General features: G+C 58.3%; 2 protein-coding genes across 2 annotated transcripts; one reads left to right on the forward strand and one right to left on the reverse strand.

The window, feature by feature from the left end:
* Positions 1 to 109: 109 nt before the first annotated feature.
* On the forward strand, positions 110 to 4,920 carry CTSF (cathepsin F). Its single transcript, XM_004383688.2, is given in 14 exon segments — positions 110 to 301; positions 446 to 544; positions 838 to 933; positions 935 to 1,075; positions 1,200 to 1,275; positions 1,822 to 1,935; positions 2,064 to 2,209; positions 2,291 to 2,387; positions 2,465 to 2,545; positions 3,361 to 3,480; positions 3,557 to 3,621; positions 3,719 to 3,809; positions 4,152 to 4,210; positions 4,785 to 4,920. Coding segments are annotated over 14 exon segments (1,452 nt in total). The 3' UTR covers positions 4,860 to 4,920.
* A 535-nt stretch (positions 4,921 to 5,455) lies between these two features.
* On the reverse strand, positions 5,456 to 19,735 carry ACTN3 (actinin alpha 3). Its single transcript, XM_004383689.1, has 21 exons — positions 19,495 to 19,735; positions 14,859 to 14,973; positions 14,561 to 14,680; positions 14,225 to 14,311; positions 14,058 to 14,145; positions 13,351 to 13,429; positions 13,182 to 13,263; positions 11,656 to 11,741; positions 11,274 to 11,366; positions 10,607 to 10,837; positions 10,333 to 10,480; positions 9,062 to 9,212; positions 8,705 to 8,813; positions 8,476 to 8,616; positions 8,137 to 8,319; positions 7,593 to 7,727; positions 7,260 to 7,439; positions 6,767 to 6,913; positions 6,614 to 6,679; positions 5,814 to 5,972; positions 5,456 to 5,735 (listed from the first exon to the last, which is right to left on the reverse strand). Exons 1-21 carry the CDS (start codon positions 19,636 to 19,638, stop codon positions 5,577 to 5,579), a joined length of 2,703 nt encoding a protein of 900 aa, XP_004383746.1. The 5' UTR covers positions 19,639 to 19,735; the 3' UTR covers positions 5,456 to 5,576.
* Between the last annotated feature and the right edge of the window lie 373 nt (positions 19,736 to 20,108).

Here is a 20,108-nt window from a genome sequence, read left to right on the forward strand (position 1 = left end):
CCCAGGTCGGCGCCCAGTGGTCCGGGGAGGCCGCGCGGACCGCCCCACCCCGTCGGTTGGGCCGCGCGTCCGTGGGTCCGTGCGTCCCGGCCGCCGCTTCGCCCTCGTCATGGCGCCCTGGCTGCAGGTGCTGTCGCTGCTGGGGCTGCTCCTGGGCGCCGCCGCCGCCCCGGCGCCGGCCTGGGACCCACCGTCCCCGGAGCTGCTGAAGCCGGCCCGCTTCGCCCTGAGGATGTACAACCGCGGCCGGGCGGCGGGGACGCAGGCCGCGCTAGGGGCCGTCCGCGGGCGCGTCCGCCGGGTGAGATACGCCGGGGCGGGCCTCCGGGGTCCCGAGAGGGGGACGCGGGCCTGGATTCGGAGGATCCGGGGTGACTCCGAGATGACTGGGAAGGGGAAGGGGGTTGAAGTTGGGGTTGTGCCCCTCACCCGCTCCTCCATCTAGGCGGGCCGGGGGTCGCTGTACTCCCTGGAGGCGACCCTAGAGGAGCCGCCCTGCAACGACCCCACCGTGTGCCGGCTCCCTCTGTCCAAGAAAACCCTGGTGAGTGCTGGCCGCCTCTGATTCCCCGCCCTAGGCTGAGTCAGGCCGCCCTGGGAAGACAGGTTTGGTCAGCACTGCCCCATCCCAACAGCGTCGAAGAGTCGGTTCCCAGGCCTGAGGGCGGGGGCCAGGCTGCTCCGAGAGAGGGAGGGTGGGTGTCGGGGCGGGCCGGGCCCTCTCTCCGCTGTGGGGTTGATTGCCTTGGTGGTCCTCAGTGGGGGGCCTCCATCTCCACGTTACCCAGACCCAGCCCCCGTTCCAGCCCCCGGACAGGTTTCCTCCTCTCCCTGCAGCTCTGCAGCTTTGAGGTCCTGGATGAGCTAGGCAAACACATGCTCCTGCGGAGGGACTGTGGCCCAGTGGACACCAAGGTTGCAGGTGCTGGGATAGCCCAAGGATGCTGGGATAGCCCAGATCAGGCCTCCCTTAGGCTCAGCCTTGCTGTCTTCTCTGTTCCACCCCCATCCAGACTACACCAACGAGACCCTGAATTCTGTTCTTCCACTGTGGAACAAGGATCCCCTCCCCCAGGTGAGGAGCCCAGGTGTGTCTGGGGAGCTGGCTGCTGCCTCCCCCTTCTCTTCCCTCACCCTGGAGTGGGGCTGCCTGGTCAGGCTGAGAGGGACTCCTTCTAAAGATCCTTCGGTCTTTCCAGGATTTTTCCGTGAAGATGGCTTCGATCTTCAAGAACTTTGTCACCACTTATAACCGGACATATGAAACGAAGGAGGGTGAGGATCACCCTTGGCTCTGCTTGTTGCAGTCAGATCAGGGCCTTTCCCTCAACTTGGCACCTGGGTGTTGAGGGAGGGGAAGGACACGAGAGGCAGGGCATTCTTGCAGAGACCTCTAAGTCCCTGAGTTCTTGTCCAGCCTCCCAGGACCAGGCAGCACCTAAAGCACCTGGCCTTTTCTCCTGCGACTTTCCTGGTTAGATACCGTGAGTCTTCGTCATTCTGGGCAGAGTGGGGTGGGGTAGAGACCCCCACCCTCCCAACACCTTAGCCTTTCCCCAAGCCCTGCTATCTGGTGATGCCTTTTGACGCCCACCTCAGTTACTACTTTCATTGCCCCCAAAGGTGAGCACACCTCCTACTCCGTCACTTGCAGGTCTGGCCCCCCACCCTATCCCAGGGTTTGGTCCTTGAAAAGAGCTTCAGGCCTGATTAAGAGCCCATATACTCCCTAGGGTAACCTTTGCCTATTAACTCCAAGCACCCCTTCTCTTACGATCTGCTTGGGGTCCCAGCCCCTCCCATCATGCTCCTTGTCCTCAGAAACCCAGTGGCGCATGTCCGTCTTTGCCAATAACATGATTCGAGCACAAAAGCTCCAGGCCCTGGACCGAGGTACAGCTCAGTATGGGATCACCAAGTTCAGTGACCTCACAGGTAGGGCTGGTGGCTGGCACCCCCATGAACCTGGAGGAGACAGCGCCTGCTCCCAAGGCCCCTGGTCAGGGCTGGCTTAGAATACTGCCCCCCCCCCCGCCCTGTTCCCCGCCTGCTGTTGCTCGTAGAGGAGGAGTTCCGCACCATCTACCTGAATCCCCTGCTAAGAGAGGATCCTGGCCGGAAGATGCGCCTAGCCAAGGCCCCCAAGGACCCCGTGCCTCCTGACTGGGACTGGAGGACCAAGGGAGCTGTCACCAAAGTCAAGGACCAGGTGGGTCTTAGGAGGTGAGGGTGGAACGTGTGCTGCACTGGGGTTGGGGAGGGGCCCAGCCCTGACCGCTCTCTCTCACAGGGCATGTGTGGTTCCTGCTGGGCCTTCTCAGTGATAGGCAACGTGGAGGGCCAGTGGTTCCTGAACCGGGGGACCCTGCTTTCCCTCTCTGAGCAGGGTGAGCATCCTGCTCTGCCCCCGTCCCCATCCCAGCCCCTCCAGAGGGCTCCTCGGGACCAGCCTTCTGTCTCCTAGAGCTCTTGGACTGTGACAAGGTGGACAAGGCCTGTATGGGTGGCATGCCCTCCAACGCCTACTCAGCCATAATGACTTTGGGTACGTACCTATGGGAGTAGGGGTGTAGCAGGCACCACTTCTCCCTCTGCAGGAAATCAGTTTGAGGGAGAGAGACATGGGTTTGGGAGTCACACACAACTGGGTTCAAGTCTTCATGCTGACCCTTACTGGCTGAACACTTTGGGCAAGTCAGCTGTTTTACAGAGTGTCAGTTGTCTCATCTGTGAAATGGGTTTTAGCATGTCTGCCTGGTAGGATTGCCTTGAGTATCAGCTGAGGAAATACATGGGAAGTTCTTGGCACATTGCAGGGGCTTGGTGAAGGGGCTTGGTGAACAGGGGCTCTTAGTGTTTCTGCTGTTGGGAGGTCTGTGTTTGTATAACGCTACACCAGGTAGCCAGCCCATCTCACCCCTGAGGAAAGCGGTTGACCCAAACTGGAAATCCAGTTCGTTGGTGGGCTGCGATGGCAGGAGGAGGAAGGGGTGAGGGACTGAGGTGGCGTGCAAAGACTGGCCCAGGAGCCTGGCAGGGGTCTGGGCTGGATTGAGAGTGAACAGTCAGGTGGGAACAAGCAAGCCAAGGTCAAGAGCCACAGGAAGCCTGTGCCTGAGCTCTCAGCCAGGAGTCAGACATTGAGAGTTGAGTTTCATTTCTGCTACTTTTTTCGCTAGTTACTGCCCATCCCTGAGCCTAAGGTGTCTTGTTTCTAGAATGAGGCCTCAGAGGAGTGCTGAGGAACACAAGCCCACATGTGTAAGGGGTTTAGCACAACACCTGGCTCAGAGAAGGCTAGGGAATGGCAGATGGAGGGGTCTGCCTTTTCTCCACCTACCCCACCCCTGTCACTCCCAGGGGGGCTGGAGACTGAGGAAGACTACAGCTACCAGGGCCACCTGCAGGCCTGCAGCTTCTCTGCAGAGAAGGCCAAGGTCTACATCAACGACTCAGTGGAGCTGAGCCGGAACGAGGACAGTGAGTGAGGGGCGGGGTGAGCACAGGGCGAGGGATGGGGCCCAGGCGCCCACTGATGCTGCTCCTCCCGTCTCAGAGCTGGCAGCCTGGCTGGCCAAGAACGGCCCCATCTCCGTCGCCATCAATGCCTTCGGCATGCAGGTAAGGCCCCAGCCCCGCTGCCCCCACTCCGTCTCTTGCTGATGGCTCCCCTTTTTTCCTCCTGGGAGTCGGTCCCCTACTCCTTATTTCCCCCCAGTTCTACCGCCACGGGATTGCCCACCCTCTCCGGCCCCTCTGCAGCCCTTGGCTCATCGACCATGCCGTGCTGATCGTGGGCTATGGCAACCGTGAGTTCCGCTGAGCAGCGCTGCTCGGCCAGTCCAGGCCGCAGGCGGGGAAATCGGAGCACTGCCTAGAAACCCTGTCCCTAACCCGGCCTCAGGCTGTGGCTAGGCCAGAACCATCTGTCTCCTCTGGGTGGGAAAGCTGAGGCTGGGGAAGTGGGGCTGTCCCAGACCAATAGCTGCACCCCGTCTCCTGGAGGGTGGTAGGGGTCTGTCTTGTTTTCTGCTCTTTTTCTAGTGCCTGGTATACGGTGGATTCACATCACATAGTTGAAGGGTGCAAAGCGTTTGGGGCCTGTCTGGAGAGTTGGAGGCCCCTGACTCTGTGTTCACACTGTTCCCCAGGCTCTGACGTCCCCTTCTGGGCCATCAAGAACAGCTGGGGCACTGACTGGGGTGAGGAGGTGAGCCTCACTTCTTGGCTCTTATCCTTGCGGTCCTGTTCTGTGCTCAGCCCTTGTCCTGCCCCTTGGCTCCTGGCCCCCATTCTGACCTCAGCCCCTGGCCCTGCAGCCCCCATTTTGCCCTTGGCCCTGTGAGCCCCATTCGGCCCTGTGAGCCCCATTCGGCCCTTGGCCCCCGTCCTGCCCTCGGTCCTGCAGCCCCCATTCTCTCCTTGGCTCCTGGCCCTGCGGTCCCCATCCTGCCCTCAGCCTCTGGCCCCGCGGTCCCTGTCCTGCCCTCAGCCTCAGGCCCCATAGCTCTCTTCCTGCCTTCAGCTCCTGGCCCCGTGGTTCCTGTCCTGACCTCAGCCCCTGGCTCCATAGCTCCCTTTCTGTCCTCAGCCGCTGGCCCCACGGTCCCCGTCCTGCCCTCGGCTCCAGGCCCCATAGCTCTCTTCGTTCCCTCAGCTCCTGACCCCGCAGTCCCTGTCCTGCCTTCAGCTGCTGGCCCTATAGCTCTCTTCCTGCCTTCAGCTCCTGGTCCCACGGTCCCCATCCTGCCCACACACCCTCCCCAACTCCTCCTCTCTCCCAGGGTTACTACTACCTGCATCGCGGGTCCGGGGCCTGTGGTGTGAACACCATGGCCAGCTCAGCGGTGGTGGACTGAGGCGCCACCGGCTCGGACCTAGTGCTGCCCAGAGCAGCCCCCTCCTAAGCCTGGCCTGCGTGGCCGGGCCCCTCCCCAGGAGGCACAGCTGGCTGAGGGACGGGCATCGGGTACCTTGGGGTGAGCACAGGGCACCGGGGGCACAGCCCCTTCTTTCCACCCGCCCCACCCAGAATCCCCCAACTGCACCTTTGTTGAATTGTGGTAGTGAGGAGGATCTTGGGGTGAAGGATGACACTTGGCAGTCAAAGCTGGGGTGAGAACCCTGGATTTGGGTAAGGAGCAGATGGGGAGAAAGGGTTCTGATCTCAGACCCACTGTGTTCCCAGCAGGCTCTGTCCCAAGCTTTCCTCTGTCTAATGCTAGAAATTTTCTGGTCCCCCTGGATCAGGGACCAGTGTCCCCTTCCACATCTAGAGAAACTTGCAACCACCCTTTTCTAACAGCAAATAAAGAGGTGTTCTGGTCCCCCGCGTGGTGTGAACACTGTGAGGGCAAAATGGGGACCCCCAGGGGTGAGGGCGGGGCAGCTGGTCTTGCCCAGGAGCCGGAGGCCCAGCTTCTGCTTCAGGAGCCAGAAGGAGATGGGAAGGGAGCCAAGGGCGGTATCTTTATTCAGAAACGGATTCTCTGAGGCGTCTGCCCCGGGGGGAAGGGAGGAGTGAGCCACGGGAAGCACCCCCTCTCTGCCTTGCTTCGAGAACCTTCGGGTGGACGTCAGAGGTCACTCTCCCCGTAGAGGGCACTGGAGAAGGCCACGTAGTCCAGGGCTCCCGCTGTGGCCCCGGGCCCCTTGTAGGGCGCCATGCGGCGGATGCAGTACTCGGCCTGCTCAGCCGGGAGCTCCCGCCGCAGCTCCTCCGGGGTGATGTAGCTCTGGGGAGAGGCGGGCCCTCGGGTGAGCATCCCACCTCCTGCCCCTGCCCGCCATCCCGCTCACCCCCCCGGGCTCACCTTGTCTCCGGCCAGGATCTTGAAGGAGGCCACCACCTGCTCAGCCGTGTCGGTCTCAGCAGTCTCTCGGGTCATGAAGTCAGTGAAGGCCTGGAAGGTCACAACCCCAGCTGCGTTGGGGTCCACCATGGTCATGATGCGGGCAAAATCCACTTCCCCCTGTAGGGACAGAGGCTGGGCGCTGCACCCATGCGTGCTAAAGCCAGGCGGGCTCCCAGTGCCCCCTGCTGGGTGCCGTCAGCCTTGTCTTGCACCACCCCAGTGACATGCACTCTCCTCCTCCAAAGACAGCTTTCTGCCACCTCGGTGAGCTCTGGGTTTAGGAAGTCTTCCTACCCCTTGCTGTCGAGTCGATTTTGACTCATAGCAACCCCATAGAACAAAATAGAGCTACCCCATAGGGTTTCCAAGGAGTGGCTGGTGGATTCAAACTGCTGACCCACCGGGGCTCCTGAAGTCTTCCTGCCAGGTTGGAATCTGAAAATCAGCTTCCTGCCCACGACAGGGCCCCCTCCTGCTTGTTGGTTTTGTGTGCTTTTTGTGGGGGCTACACAGACCCCCTACCTATAGTAAAATGTTGAGAGCTCCAGCTCTGGAGTTACAAACCTGGCTCCAAATCCTAGCTGTGTGTCTGAGAGACTAACTCTGAGCCCTTGATAACCCTTGTGTAACATGGGGTAGTTCTTGCCCCATTGGGTATGATGTGATTAACGAGATCACGTATAGACGGGAGGCACACAGTAGGTGATGAGTAAGGAGAGCAACCCAGGTGGGACCCCTGGGAAGGGTCGGGCATTTACCAAGTCGTAGCCCATGGAGATGAGGCAAGCTCGGAAGTCGTCGGGCTCCATCATCCCGTTCCGCTTCTGTAGGTGGTGAGGGGTGTCAGGCCCAGTCCCCAAGACCCACTAGCCCCCAAGCCCTGCACCCCGCAGGGCTGGGCCCCTGCTGACCCGGTCAAAGTGGTTGAAGGATGCTCGGAACTCATTGAGCTGCTCCTGGCTCAGGCCCTTGGCATCTCGGGTCAGAACCTGGTTCTCCAGCTCGTTGATGGTGCGGGCGATGGTGGTGAGCAGCTGCTCCCAGCCCACGCGGATGTGCTGGGAGAGGAGAGGCCAGTCACTCGAGCCCCACTCCCAACCCACAGTGTGACCCTAGGCAAGTCCTGTTTCTCGCTAGGTTTCTGTCCCCATCTGTACTCTGGAGGGTCTGTGTGACCCCCAGCGGCCCTTCTGTCATAGCCAAAGCTGTTCTGGCTTGAGATACTCTGTGAATCACTGTCCCTAGTGGGTCACTTCTCTGGGTCTCAGTATCCTCCTGGGTCCACCAGGGTCCTGGCTGAGCTGAACTGGACACCCTCCCAAGGCAGACAAGCTCCTTCCAGCTGAGATGGTCCCAGGCTTCCCCAGCCGGCGCCAGCTCTGTCCCCAGTAGATGTGTTCCCACCTCCATGCTGTAGACGGTGTGCTTATTGTCCAACACCAGGCTCTCCTGCAGCAGCTGGTGGTCACTCTCCAGCCGGTCGATGTTGCTTTTGTAGTTGATAATGTTCTGCTCCTGCTGCCGCAGCCCAGCCATCTGTTCCTCCAGAGAGCCCGCCATCCCGGCTGCCAGCCGCCCAACCTCCTGCAGGGGGTACCCAGGCTGCCGTGAGAACCTAGTAGCCTGGAGTGCAGGCAGCCCCTGCCTGCCAGCCTTGCCACCAGCTGCCCAGGCAGGATATGGGCTCCCAACTCCCTGCTCTACCAGGTTGGGCCCGCTATTCAAGCCCTTCATTACCTCCACCTTCCCCTGGATCCAGGGCCCGATGGCATTGGCCTGGGCTGCAAACTGTCGCCGGAGCGTCTCGTTCAGCTGCTGCTGTGCCAGCTCCTCCTGCAGCGTCTGGTCACGACTAGGCACCAGCTTTCGGACCTGGGAAGGAGGTGGCTGTGCCAGGGGCAGCTCTGGGGACCAGCCCCTCAAACCCCAGCCCCTGCTGCCCTGACCCAACTTGTCTGGGCTATGTGACTTTGGGCAAGCCACTCAACCTCTCTAGCCCTCAGAGTCTTCCTCTGTAAAATGGGACCCATGACATCATTTATAAACTAGCATAGGTTTTAGAAAGGTGGTCCACACACACCAGTCCTGACGGGAAAATGCTGCTGTTGTGGCTGTTTCAAGATGAGGCCAAGACAGACACAGTTTATCCACTGGAGCCAGTGGCAGACCCAGATCTGAAGGTGGCTTCTGGTCTCCCTATCATGAGACACCTGAGGTGTCTGGGTGGTTAGAACGGGAGTTGGGGGGGAGGAGTCAGAGAAAGGCCACAGGCAGCACAGACCGTGTCCCACTTGGTGTTGATGTCCTGTGGGCTGAGGCTGATGTAGGGGTTGGTGGTGATGGACTGCAGGCTGTAGGTTTGGCAGATCTTCTGGATCTCACCCTGGATGCCCAGGATGGCACCTCGCTCACGGTCAGCCTCAGGCAACGTTCCCTTGAACTGGTCGTGTGCTGTCAGTAGGCTCTGGAGGCAACAGGCAGGCAACATCAGCCAGGGCCCCCCACCTCCCGCAGGCAACAAAAGGCAGCGAGTTCCAGGCAGGTTGGTGGACTGGGGTTTTCCTCCCTCCTGCACTCCTCAGGAACCCGAAAGGAGCGGCCGGGTCTAGCCGGCGCCCACCTGGGTCTCTTCCACCGAGTGCACCAGCCATACGTCCTGCAGGTCCTCCACTGCGCCGTCCAGCCAGTTGTTAAAGGGCGCTGCCCGCCGTGCAAACTCCAGCTGCAGCTGGTCGATGGTCTCCAGAAGCTTCTCCATCCGCTGGGGGCCGCGGGGAGGGCGGGTCAGCGGCCTGCGCAACCGGCGGCCTCTCGCCTCCCACCTCCAGCTCCCGAGTCCCCAGCCCCACCTCTAGCGCGTCACGCCTCTTCTGGGTCAGCGTGCCCAGGTTGTCCCACTGGTCGCAGATGGCCTGGCAGCGGCTGTTCACCGAGACCGCATCTTGGTAGTCCAGCTCACTGGGGGCGGGAACAGGGGCGAGTGTGGGGCCAGATCCCAGCCCAAACGTCCTCCCGACTGCCTCCCCGGGGCTGGAACTTGCGCTGCGACTCGTGGTGGAAGCGCGAGGGAGCCCGGACAGGTGACGTAGGGCGGGCTTTCCTAGAGGGCAGGAGGGCCACGGGAGTGGGGCGGGGCTCGAGCCCGGGGGCGGAGCCACGGCGGGGCTGTGTCATCGGGGGCGGGCCCCGCAGCGGGCCACGCCTACTTGAGCTCCTGGGCCAGCGCAGCGATGTGCTCCACGCGGTCCTGGTGAGCTGCTAGGTCACTCTCAAAGGCCTCGTGGCGCCGCAGCAGTGCCCGCACCTCCTGCAGCGACGCAGACTCGTAGTCGCGCTGGCTCAGCATCTCCTCCTTCCCTGCTCAGAGAGAAGCCCGCTCCGGTCACCCAGCGACAGCGGCGGCAGGAGCTGGGGTTCAGGCGGGGCTGTGTGACTGCAAGCAGTCCTCATCTGTGAAATGCAGATCATACCTGCCCAGCCCATCCTAACGGTTTGCTTTGATAAAGTTCACTGACGCTCCTGTCTCTGGGCATGACCCCTAGGTGACGACAGCGTCCCCTGACCCTGCACCGTCCCGGGTGGTCCTTGGTACAGTTGTGGATTTCTTTGATCGTGAACTACCTCTTAACGTCTCTGTGAGCCCCATGAGGCCCTGACCAGGTCTCCTTTGCTCACCACTGTATCCACAGAGCCTGGCACAGTGCCTGGCACTTGGTAGACCGTCAATGAATATTTGTTAAATAAATGAACAATGAATGTAAAACTGCTCTGTGAATGATAATGACCATAATTATGCATAATAATGATTGCAGCGACCATTTATTGAGTGCCTCAGCATTTTGCAGGAGGTAACTGAAGTTTACAGATGTTAGAAGACCTTCCCAAGGCCACATGATAAAACCAAAAGCCACTGTTTTTACCACTGGGCCACCAGTGGCTGTATATTTAAAGCATTCTTATTATATCAAACCACTGTTATTCATTATGCCCGTAATCCATTATTAGCGTTTGTTTATTATTTTTAGGCTGGACCGTTCATTTGTAGGACTAAAATCCTTGGTAGAGTACAGCCTGAATGTTTTATACACAGAGGGATATATTTGACTCATGCAATATTTTAGCATCAATATACTTTGAATGATAAAGTGATGTTAGGATTGGGGACTTACTACCTTTGTAACCTCTGCTACACATACAAATAAAATATTAAATGACAAATTAATCACAGTAGACTCATGGAAGGTGAGAGCCAGATGGAAGTTTAGAGGCCTGAAATTACAGATGAAGAAACTATGGCTCAGAGAGGGGCAGTGATTTGTCCAAGGTTGCACAGCAAGTCCGAGTGAGCACTGGGACTAGAAATCTGGTGTGCAGCTTCCTTACTATGCACCTGGCCCTGTCCCGAGCATGTTGCCAGGACCCCCTCTCTCCACCAGTCCCCACTCCAGGCAGAGCCAAGCCCACGAGGTGTCCCTACCCCGCGTCCAGGCTTCATGCAGGGAGGCCTTCTGCTGGAACTTCTCAGCCAGGTGCTGGAGCCGCTGCAGGCGCCGGATCTCCGAGAGCAGCCAGTCCTCATAGCCCTTCTCCACCTGCTCCAGCCCCCGCCACGCGTTAGCAATGTCCTGTGGGGCAGGTAGAGTTGCCTTTCATCACTGTTCACCGATTGTATAGATGGAGACACAGAGCCCAAGGTCGCCCAGCGGAATGTGGGCAGAACCGGGGCTAGCCCCAGCCCCGGCCTGGCTCACCGAGACCAGCTTGCCCTCGGAAGGCATGAAGGCGGGCCGGTGGCTCAGCCGCAGCTTGGTCTGCAGCGTGTTGAAGTTGATCTCCAGCTGGCACTTCTCCTGCACACGGGGCGGCTTGTGCAGGCGCCGGTAGTCCCGAAAGTCCTCCAGCTTGCGCTGCATGGCAGTCATGCTGGGCTCGCCTGTGCGGTTCTCCAGCCACGGTACTGTGCGGCGGATCCACTCCAGCAGCTGCCAGGGGGCCGGGCAGAGTGGAGAGCTTTGAGCCGGCCCGCCCTCCCCACCACCCATACCCAGGCTGCGGCCAGAAGGCCGGCCTCAAGCAGGGTGAGGATGACTTTCCAAATGGGGTTCCCCCCAGTCAGGGGAAGGAGTAGGTGTTTCACTGCTCTGTTCAGTGCCCAGTCTAGGTTGCACAGAGCAAAGGGCAATTTGACAGCTGATTATGAATGACTGGATGAATAAATGAGTGAATGGGTGGATCAGGGAAGGACCAGGAGCTTGGGGAGGCAGAAGGGCAGGAGATGGGTGGGGATGGGCAGGAGGAGACTGGGGAGAGGCCAAGGCTGATAGGAGGAGAGTGTGGCTCTGCAGGCCCCGGCCTGGGGAGGGCCAGTGGGCCCTGGATGGGGACAGCCCTGGGCGCCCTCTCTGGCCGCAGCCTCACCTCACTGGCCAGCTTCTCGTACTCCTCCATCAGCTTCTCGTTCTCCTGGTTCACGGCCAGCACCTTGCAGATCCTGTTGGCAGCTGTCTCAGCCTGTGATGGTAGGGGGCAGAGGGCTGGCATTGAAACAAAGCGTCCTAGACCCCCTCACCCAGCCTCTTTTTGTAAAGCCCCTAAAGCCTGGGTTAGCACAAACGGGGAGGATGGGGGCACACCTCTTGGAGTGGGGGGCTTCCCGGCCACAAGCCATTGCTCCTGAGCTCCTTAAGGATGACATGTCTGCAGCGGGGACTCCCCCCGCCCCATGAGGCCTGGCACCTCCACATGCTGGATGCTCCGAGGTGGGGGCCCTGCCCAGGCGGCAGCAGTGAGGCCCCCTTACCTGCTCAGCACCAGCAAAGGCGTGGTAGAAGCAGGAAACATAGGTCATGATGGCCTTCTCATCTGGCTTTGGGGTGTTGACGATGTCTAGGGGAGGACAGGGAGGTGTTTATTGGCCAAAACCAGTGGTGCAGAAAGGGCTCGAGCCCCCTCCCAGGCAGAGATTTCCCTTGGAATTGGAGGGGGTGGCGACATCTAGTCAGGGATACCAGCCACCAGCTTCCCCAAACCCAGCATCTTCTTCTTCCCTGAAGCCCTCTCTGATCACCCCAGGGCCCAGCGACCTTCCTATCTGCAGGGCAAGGAATGCATGAGGGAGTGGGCCAGTGAGCAGATACTGCAGCCCTCATGAGGTACTAGCCCATAACTCCATCTATCTTTTTCCCAAGTCCATAAGCTCCCTAGGGGCCAGAACAAGTTCTCATCCATCAGTGCCCACACATCCAGAGCACCACACACGGTAGGCGCTCAGAAAATGTTTGCTGCTTCAGTTGACTAAATGCCTAGTTGGGCACGGGAACCAAGGACATGAAACAGAAGCAGGATCTACACCAGAGTAGCTCCCAGTCTTGGGGGACCAACATACTCCCAGGTGGACCCGGGTGTTATGGATTGAATTGTGCCCCCCAAAATATATCTTGTAAATCCTAACCCCTCTACCTTTGGTTGGAAACCCTGGTGGCACAGTGGTTAAGAGCTCAGCTGCTATCCAAAAGGTCAGCAGTTCAAATCCAGCAGCCACTCCCTGGAAACCCTATGAGGCAGTTCTACTCTGTCCTGTAGGGTCGCTATGAGTTGGAATTGACTCCACGGCAATGGTTTGGTGGGTTTTGATACCTTTGGTTATAATCCCACCTGGGAATGGGTTTTCTTTGTTATGTTAATGAGACAGTACTAGTGTAGGGCATGTCTTGAGCCAACCTCTTTTGAGATATACAAAGATCAGGTTAAGCAAGAAAGAAGAGAAGCAGAGATGAGGGAAGACAGATGCCAAGCCACATGAAAATCACCCAGGAGCGGAAGCTTAAAAGAGACAAGGACCTTCCTTCAGAGCCAACAGAGAAAGAAAGCCTTCCCCTGGAGCCGGCACCCTGAATTCAGACTTCCAGCCTCCTAAACTGTGAGACAATAAATTTCTGTTTGCTAAAGCCACCCACTTGTGGTATTTCTGTTATAGCAGCACTAGATAACTAAGACACCAGGTAACTGGGATGTGAGGCCGAGGGTGGAGCTATTACACAAGGGGAGAGACGGGAGAGGCCGGCTGCACTGGGTGGAAAGGGCGGGGGGCAGGACAGAGGATTCCTGGAGGAAGGATTCTGCCCAGGGAGTGGGGAGGACAGAGGATTCCTGGAGGAAGGATTCTGCCCAGGGAGTGGGGAGGACAGAGGATTCCTGGAGGAAGGATTCTGCCCAGGGAGTGGGGTGGGGAAAGCATTCTGGGAGGAGGAGGAGTAGGGCAAAGGTGTGGAGGTTGGACCATGCTGATTGGTAAGTGGAGTCCTTGCCTGGGCTAGGCTCACTCACCTTCCGCATCCAACATCTTGGGGATGTCCAGGTATTTCTCTGCCACCTCGAAGGCAGTGTTCAGGTTGCCTATGGGGTCATCCTAGGTGGGTGTGAGGGGGGAGAGGTGAAAGGTCAGCTGAAGGCAGAGGTTGGAGAGTCAGGACTGGGGTGGCAGAGGTCTACCTACCTTGCGTAGTTTGGCGTAGTCGATAAGGTCAGGACGATGGCGGTGGATGAGAGCACAGAGGGCCAGGCCATCCTTCCAGCTACTCAGAGAAAAGGGGATGGTTCAAGCCCGAGTTCAAGCTGAGGCCCTATCCCACCCTCATGCCAGGAGCACCTCCATCAGGATAGCCTCATCTGTAAAATGGGGGCTGCCCATCAATGCCTACCTACCTTTCCAACCACATCCTTCCCTTTGAACCCTTCCATGGCTCCCTATTCCTTTCGAAGTAAAGTACTGAGTCCTTAGCCTGCCACTTGAGACGCTTCATTACCAGACTGCAACCGTCTTCCCCAAGGTCATCATGATTCCTGTACGTGCCCTATGCTTAGGCCAGACCAATTACTAGATGTTTCTGGCCTCTAGGACTTTGTTCACAAGGTTCCCTCTGATGGGAATGCCCTTCCAAGAATGTCTCAAATGCCCCCTCCTCCAGGAATCTCCTAGATTCAATTCTACTCAATTTGACAAGCATTGACTCAGTGTCTCCAATTTTCAGACAGTGTCCTAGGAACTTGGCTGTGGCCTCACCCTCCCCTGTGGCTCATGACAGGGGCCAGCTCTGTGTCCCTCACTGGCCGGGGGCCTTGAAGCAGGGCCCTCATCTGGCTGCCCTCTGTGCCTGGTGCCCAGCAGAGGCCCCGGGAGCGCCTGCCAACCAGTCGACAGACCTAGTGTGGAAGTTCTGCACGTTGACATTACGGTATGGCGCCGTCTTCCGCTGGCACCACAAGAGCAAGCCTTCCTTGGCCGAGGTTTCTGGGTGGGAATGAGGTGGGGGCATTAGATGGGGAGGGGTCTGGGCCAGCACCCTCCAGACTCCTTCCCCACCACTCACCCTCCACAGAGATGTCCTGGATGGCGAAGCGAAGGATGATGGTCCAGATCATGCCCAGGGTCATCTTCAGGTTCCCGTCGACGATCTCTGCAGGGTAGGGATGGGGACAGGTTGCCTGGTATCCAGGGCCTCTGCTCACTGTCCCCCCTGCTCTGCCCTCTGGCCCTTGTCCCTATCCATGATCTGGCACATGGGGCACATTTGCTCTTTCCAGTCGCTCCTGCGAGGGATGATGATTCCCACTGTCGAGATGAGGAAACTAAGGCTCACAGAGGTGACTTGCTGGACTAAGGGATCCCCTTTGGCCCCCACCCAGGGCCCCTCCTGCTGCCTCACCTTCAGCACCGATGGACACCAGCTTAACCCCCTTGCTGGCAATGAAGTCCAGAGCCTTGTTGACATTGGCGATTTTGTGGAAGCGCATCTTGCCTTTGTCTGGCCTAGGCAGCCTCTCTCCTGGGTGTAAAAGAGAGGAAAGATCAAGAGTCAAAGTTCATGGAAGGCAGCTGAGGACCGTGCCCCCAAACGCTCCCACCCCACCCAGTCTCCTCCAGCACTCGGCTGCCACTATTACCCCAGCTCTCTGGCTTCTCCTGGGCCCTGGGGTCCCTGTGCACCGACTTGCAGCCCTCACCTGAAATGACTTCCAGGAGCAGCATGAGCTTGAGGCCATTGCGGAAATCCTCCTCGATGTTCTCGATCTGGGTGCCCGCCTTTCGCAGGTGAGAGTTGCACCAGGCAGTGAAGGTCTGGGGGCAGAGGGCAGTGCTCAGACCCAAGGGCTGGGTCTGGGGGCTGTGGGGCACGGTCCTGTCTCCTTGGTCAGGGTCAGTCTCTGAGCCCGAGGTCCTGGATTCAAGTCCCAGCTCAGCCACCGACTTGCTGTGCATCCTGGGCCATTCCCTTTCCCTCTCTGAGACTTAGTTCTCTTGGACTGGTAGAAATGGGGCCCAGGGCTGCACAGGTCCAAGTCTGGACTCAGGGCGCCCCACCTGTACAGCACTCCAGCCTTGGCCGGCCCCAATCATGGGAGGGGAACTTAGAAAAAAAAAAGCAGACACTCTGAAGTGCGGGACCCCCTGGACACAGAGGCCAGTGCAGGTGATTCTGCCTTTCTAAAGTAGGAAGAATTCTGGGTTGAAGCATTTGGCCCTGAGCATTTTGCCTGAGGTACTGTGTGCCTATGTTATTAGTATCTCAGTCCCACCAAACTCCCAGGGCTGCTGTGAGTCGGCCTCCAAGGAGACCCTGAGTTTGTGAGTGCTTCCAGGCTGTGGAGGATCAGCTGGGGGCTTAGGCCCAGCCTGACCTGGTTTCTGGAGACAATCACCCTCCCTAAGCCCTCAGAGTCAGCCTCAGCTTCCATCTGGGATGGGAAGTAGGTAGATGGCTCTGTGTGTGTGTTGGGGTTGGGGGTGACCTGGAGTCCAGTTTCCATCAACCTACCAAGAAGGACCTGGTGATCTACTTCTGAAAAAGTTGATCAGTGAACACCTTATGGATAGCAGCAGAACACTGTATGATAATTGCGCCAGAAGATGAGCCCCTCAGGTTGGAAGGCACTCAAAATATGACTGAGGAAGAGCTGCCTCCTCAAAGTACAGTAAGAAGAGGAAGATCTCAATGGGATGGATTGACACACTGGCTACAACAGTGGGTTCAAACATAGCAATGACTGTAAGGTGGTGCAGGACCAGGCAGTGTTTCATTCTGTTGTACATAGGGTCGCTATGAGTCACAGCCAACTTGACAACAGCTGACCCCACCAAGCCTTCTGGCCCAGAAATCTGCCATCAGCTATTAGAATGCTCGGTGGGCACAGTGGGGCTCCAATCCCAGCTGAGCTACTTACTCTTCGTGACCTGGGGTCAGCCTTTTACCCTATCTGGGGCTCCGTTTCCCCATTTGTACAATTAAGAGGTCAGACTCCATGATGTCTCAGGTCTTTCTTCTTCTGACCTGGCAGGATTCTAGAATTCTCAGCATTCCCCCACCACAAAGCAGAAACTCCTGAGAGATGGCCCTGGAAGTCATTTGGAACCTTCCCCTCAGCCAGCTTCCCTTCCTCAGCCCAACTTTCCAGGCACCCTGGTTGCTGGATAGGGAAGACAATGCTTCAAATACTTGCGGGGCTGTCATTGGTAGGGTAAGGGAGTGAGCTTCCTGTCACTGGAGGTATGTAAGTGGGTGCTGGGATGCAAGCACAGAAGAAGGCAGTTGAATTCTCTGCAGTCCCTTCCAACCCTGGAGTCTGGGATGCTCTGGCTCTGGATCAGGCAGGGGGAAAGGCAGGTCTGAGTGGGGGCTCAGTGGGGGCTCCTGGGGCAGCACGGGGGCTCCATGAGCCTGAGAGGGGGTGTTCATTCATTTGATATAAGACACTTAAATGCCGTGGTCCCTGTCCTAAAGGGGCTTACAGTCAAAGGGGCACGGTGGCCTGAGAAGTGCTGGGGAGGCATGTTGGGGAGTCTAGGGGAGGCTCCTCCCAATCGGGTGGGACCCCATAGGGAAGGCTAATGTCTGCTCAGAGCTGCGATGGAAGGCAAGGGCATTGAGACAGGGGCGGTCGCACGCGGGGGAGAAGCAGTTGCTTACATTGTGGGACTACAATACTGCTGGAATGAAGCTGGAGGTGTTGAGGTGTAAGCAGTGAGAGGCAGGCCGAAGGGGCGGCAGGGGCCAGGTCATGCGCAATCTTGGGTGCTAAGCCAGGGAGTTTGAACTTGATCCTGAGGGCAACAGGGAGTCAGGAAACCTTGTGGGCAGAGGAGAGAGGCGGGTAGACTGTTATAGAAAGCTCGCCCTCATCACAGAGTGGAGACGGATGGCTTGGCGGAGGAGAAGGGAGAACGAGGAGGCAGTGATTGGGACCAGGGAGAGAGAGGAAGGGTGTCAAAGAGAGGGACAAGTCAAGACCAGGTGGGTGAGAGAAACATTTGTCTCTGCTTTATTTTGTTCCCTGCTGTGTCCCCAGCACCTAAAAACCGCACTTGGCACCTATAGTTGTTAGGTGCCGTTCAGTCGGCTCTGACTCCTAGCTAGCAACCTTATGTGTAACAGAACAAAACGTTGCCCGGTCCTCTGTCATCCTCACAATCACCAAATCTGTTGCCATTGAGTCAATTCCAACTCGTAGTGACCCTACAGGGCAGAGGAGAACTGCCCCAGAGGTTCTCCGAGGCTGTAACCTTTATGGAAGCAGACTGCCACATCTTTCCCCTGGAGAGTGGCTGGTGGTTCAAACCGCTGACCTTTTGGTTAGCAGCTGAGGACTTAACCACTGCGCCACCAGGCCTTCTTATCCTCACAGTAGTAAGTATGTTTGAGCCCACTGTTGCAGCCACTGTGTATGTAAATGCCTTCCAACCTGAGAGGCTCATCTTCCAGCACTATATTGGATAATGTTCTGCTATTATTCATAAGGCTTTCACTGGCTAATCTTCTTTGGAAGTAGATCGCCAGGTCCTTTTTCCTAGTCTGTCTTAGTCTGGAAGCTCCGCTGAAACCTGTCCACCATGGGTGACCCTGCTGGTATTTGAAATACCAGCAGCAAAGCTTCCAACATCATTGTACGTGCCTGTAGTTGGACCTCCTTAAGACATATTTATGCAATTAATGTTTCTGAATGAAGTTGAGTGAAGAGGACTCAGGCATTGAGTGGAGGAGGCGGGAGTGCTCCAAGGTTGTGTGAAGCCCTGGATGGAGGAGTCACTGGCGAGAGAGGCAACACCGAGAAGCAGGGATGGAGCAGGGCTGAAGCCGAGCACGGGGATGCTTATTACCACATTGTAATAAACAACACTGACAACAAAGAAACGACCAACTATCCAACCACAGGGGACACTGATGGATAACGGAGCATCTAGCCGTGCAGCTGTAGAATAAATGGAGGAGGTGGCTGGTATAAGTTGGGTTGGAAGGATGCTCCTGATGTGTTAATTGACAAAGGCAAGTTAGAGACTGGCACGTGTTCTCAGAGGGGCATGCAGAGAGACCTGGGCAGGTGGGGGTGGGGGGCCGGAGGAGGAGTTGTTCAGAACAGGTGGCAGCTGGAGCCAGGGGCAGGGATGACTTCACCAGGAGATTCCAAGCCCAGGGACCACAGCCTTGCTCAGAGACAGGTGCAGGAGAAGCCTGGGGGAGGCGTCACTCGGGGCACCCCAGCTGAGTCAGCTGAGCCTCCCGGCCCCCAGGGTCGTCTCTTGTCATTTAACCCAGTGGGGATGCTCTGATTCTAAATGCCGGGCTTCTCAGATTCTGCCAATTCCACGGAGTCCCTCAGTTGCCTGCCCTTTCCTGGGTCGCACATTATTGGCACATAGTCCAATGGGCTCAAGGCGCCCCTCCTACCCCTCCTGACATTCCCCAGGTGTTTCTCACTCCAGTCTAGCTCGTTTTCTCTTTTAGGAACCCAGGGGTCCTGCCCCCTCCACTTGGAAGAGCCTGGGAGTGAAAATAGCCTAGGGAGGGGGCGGGGTCCCGGCGCTCTATAAGGCTGGGCTGGAGCAGCGGCCCATGTGCCCCTGTCTCTCTGCCCCAAGGTGCTGTCTCAGCACAATGTGCATCTGGCTGGAGAGTCAAGTTACTGGTAAGGGGACCCGGGGCAACCTCCTCCCCAACCCTGTGGCCTTTTCAGCAGACTTAGGGCCCCTAGGGGGAGGGGTAGCTTGGGAAGGAGTGGGGGTGGGGCAAGGGGCAAAGATCCTCAGGTGGTGTTCTGACAGTATATGATTTGGGGCCTATCTCTACCCCTTTGGAGGCCTCAGTTTCCTCATCTGACAATTGGGGTAAGGTGACTATGGACCCATGCTAGAAAGAGTACAGAGGAAGGTGGGGTGGGACCTGAGATGGTCCCCCCACCAACATTCCCAAATTCAGTGGTTGACTTGCCACAAGCCCTTAGGGTGGGGCCTGAGTATATTTAACTAGAGCATGGGGGTTTGGGGAGAAAGAGATTCTTCTTCCTGAACCCCCAAACTTGGATCTCCTGGGCTTTGCCCAACCCATTTTCCCCAGCAGAAAGGGGGCAGTGGGCTCAGGAGAATGAACCGTGGCTCAGAAACTCTCCTTGTCACCCTAAACCCCTCAGGAAGGCTCCCAGAGCTCTCTTCCAGCCCTGGAGGACTGCTGAGGGGCTGGTGGGCAGAGCCCGGGCTCTGGGCACTCTGGGTTAAAGACAGGCTCTGTCTCTGACCTGCAGGGATGCTGTGGACAAACCGCCCGGCCGCTCGGGCCTCAGTTTTGCCATCAAGCAATGGGCGAGCACTCACTTTCCGCTGCTGCTTCTCCCAGGCCGGGTCCAGCAGCAGGTCGCGGTCCCAGTCCTCCTCTTGCTGCATGTACTCGCCGCCCCCGCCGCCCGCAAAGGGCCCCTCCACGGCCCCTAGGCCCTCGGGCTGCATAACCATCATCATCGCGCTCGGGATCCTGACTCCGCTGGGCTCCGCGCCCTCCCCGACGCGGGGGCCGCGTTAAGTAGGGACCGGCCCAGCCCCGGATCGGGTTCGCGCTAAATATGGGGGATGAGGGAGGGGCCGGCTGGGGGCGAGGGCGCTCGGGTCGGGACCAGGCCAGAGGCTACGCTGGGGCTGCGGAATTGTGGGGGTTGCTGGGGTGGGTCTTGGTGGATCCGGGGTTCGCATCAGGGCTCCGCCGCTTGGGCGCTGTGTGGCCTTGGGAAAGCCACAAGCCCTAGTGGCTGCAGACCGCTCTAGAGGCGTCCCTTGGGGCCTCCTCCTGACCCTGTTCCAGCGCCGCGCGTGGTGGGAAACAGGGAACCCTCTCCCCATTTCAGAGAAACACGGAGGGGCCGAGCTGTTTTGAGTGTTTTCTAGGGTGATGGAGGGAGACACCCGAGCATAGGGAGGGGCTCCAAGCCAGCTGG

The sequence above is a fragment of the Trichechus manatus genome, unplaced genomic scaffold, assembly GCF_000243295.1.
Source record: "Trichechus manatus latirostris isolate Lorelei unplaced genomic scaffold, TriManLat1.0 scaffold00113, whole genome shotgun sequence".
In the NCBI taxonomy this organism is placed as follows: domain Eukaryota; kingdom Metazoa; phylum Chordata; class Mammalia; order Sirenia; family Trichechidae; genus Trichechus; species Trichechus manatus.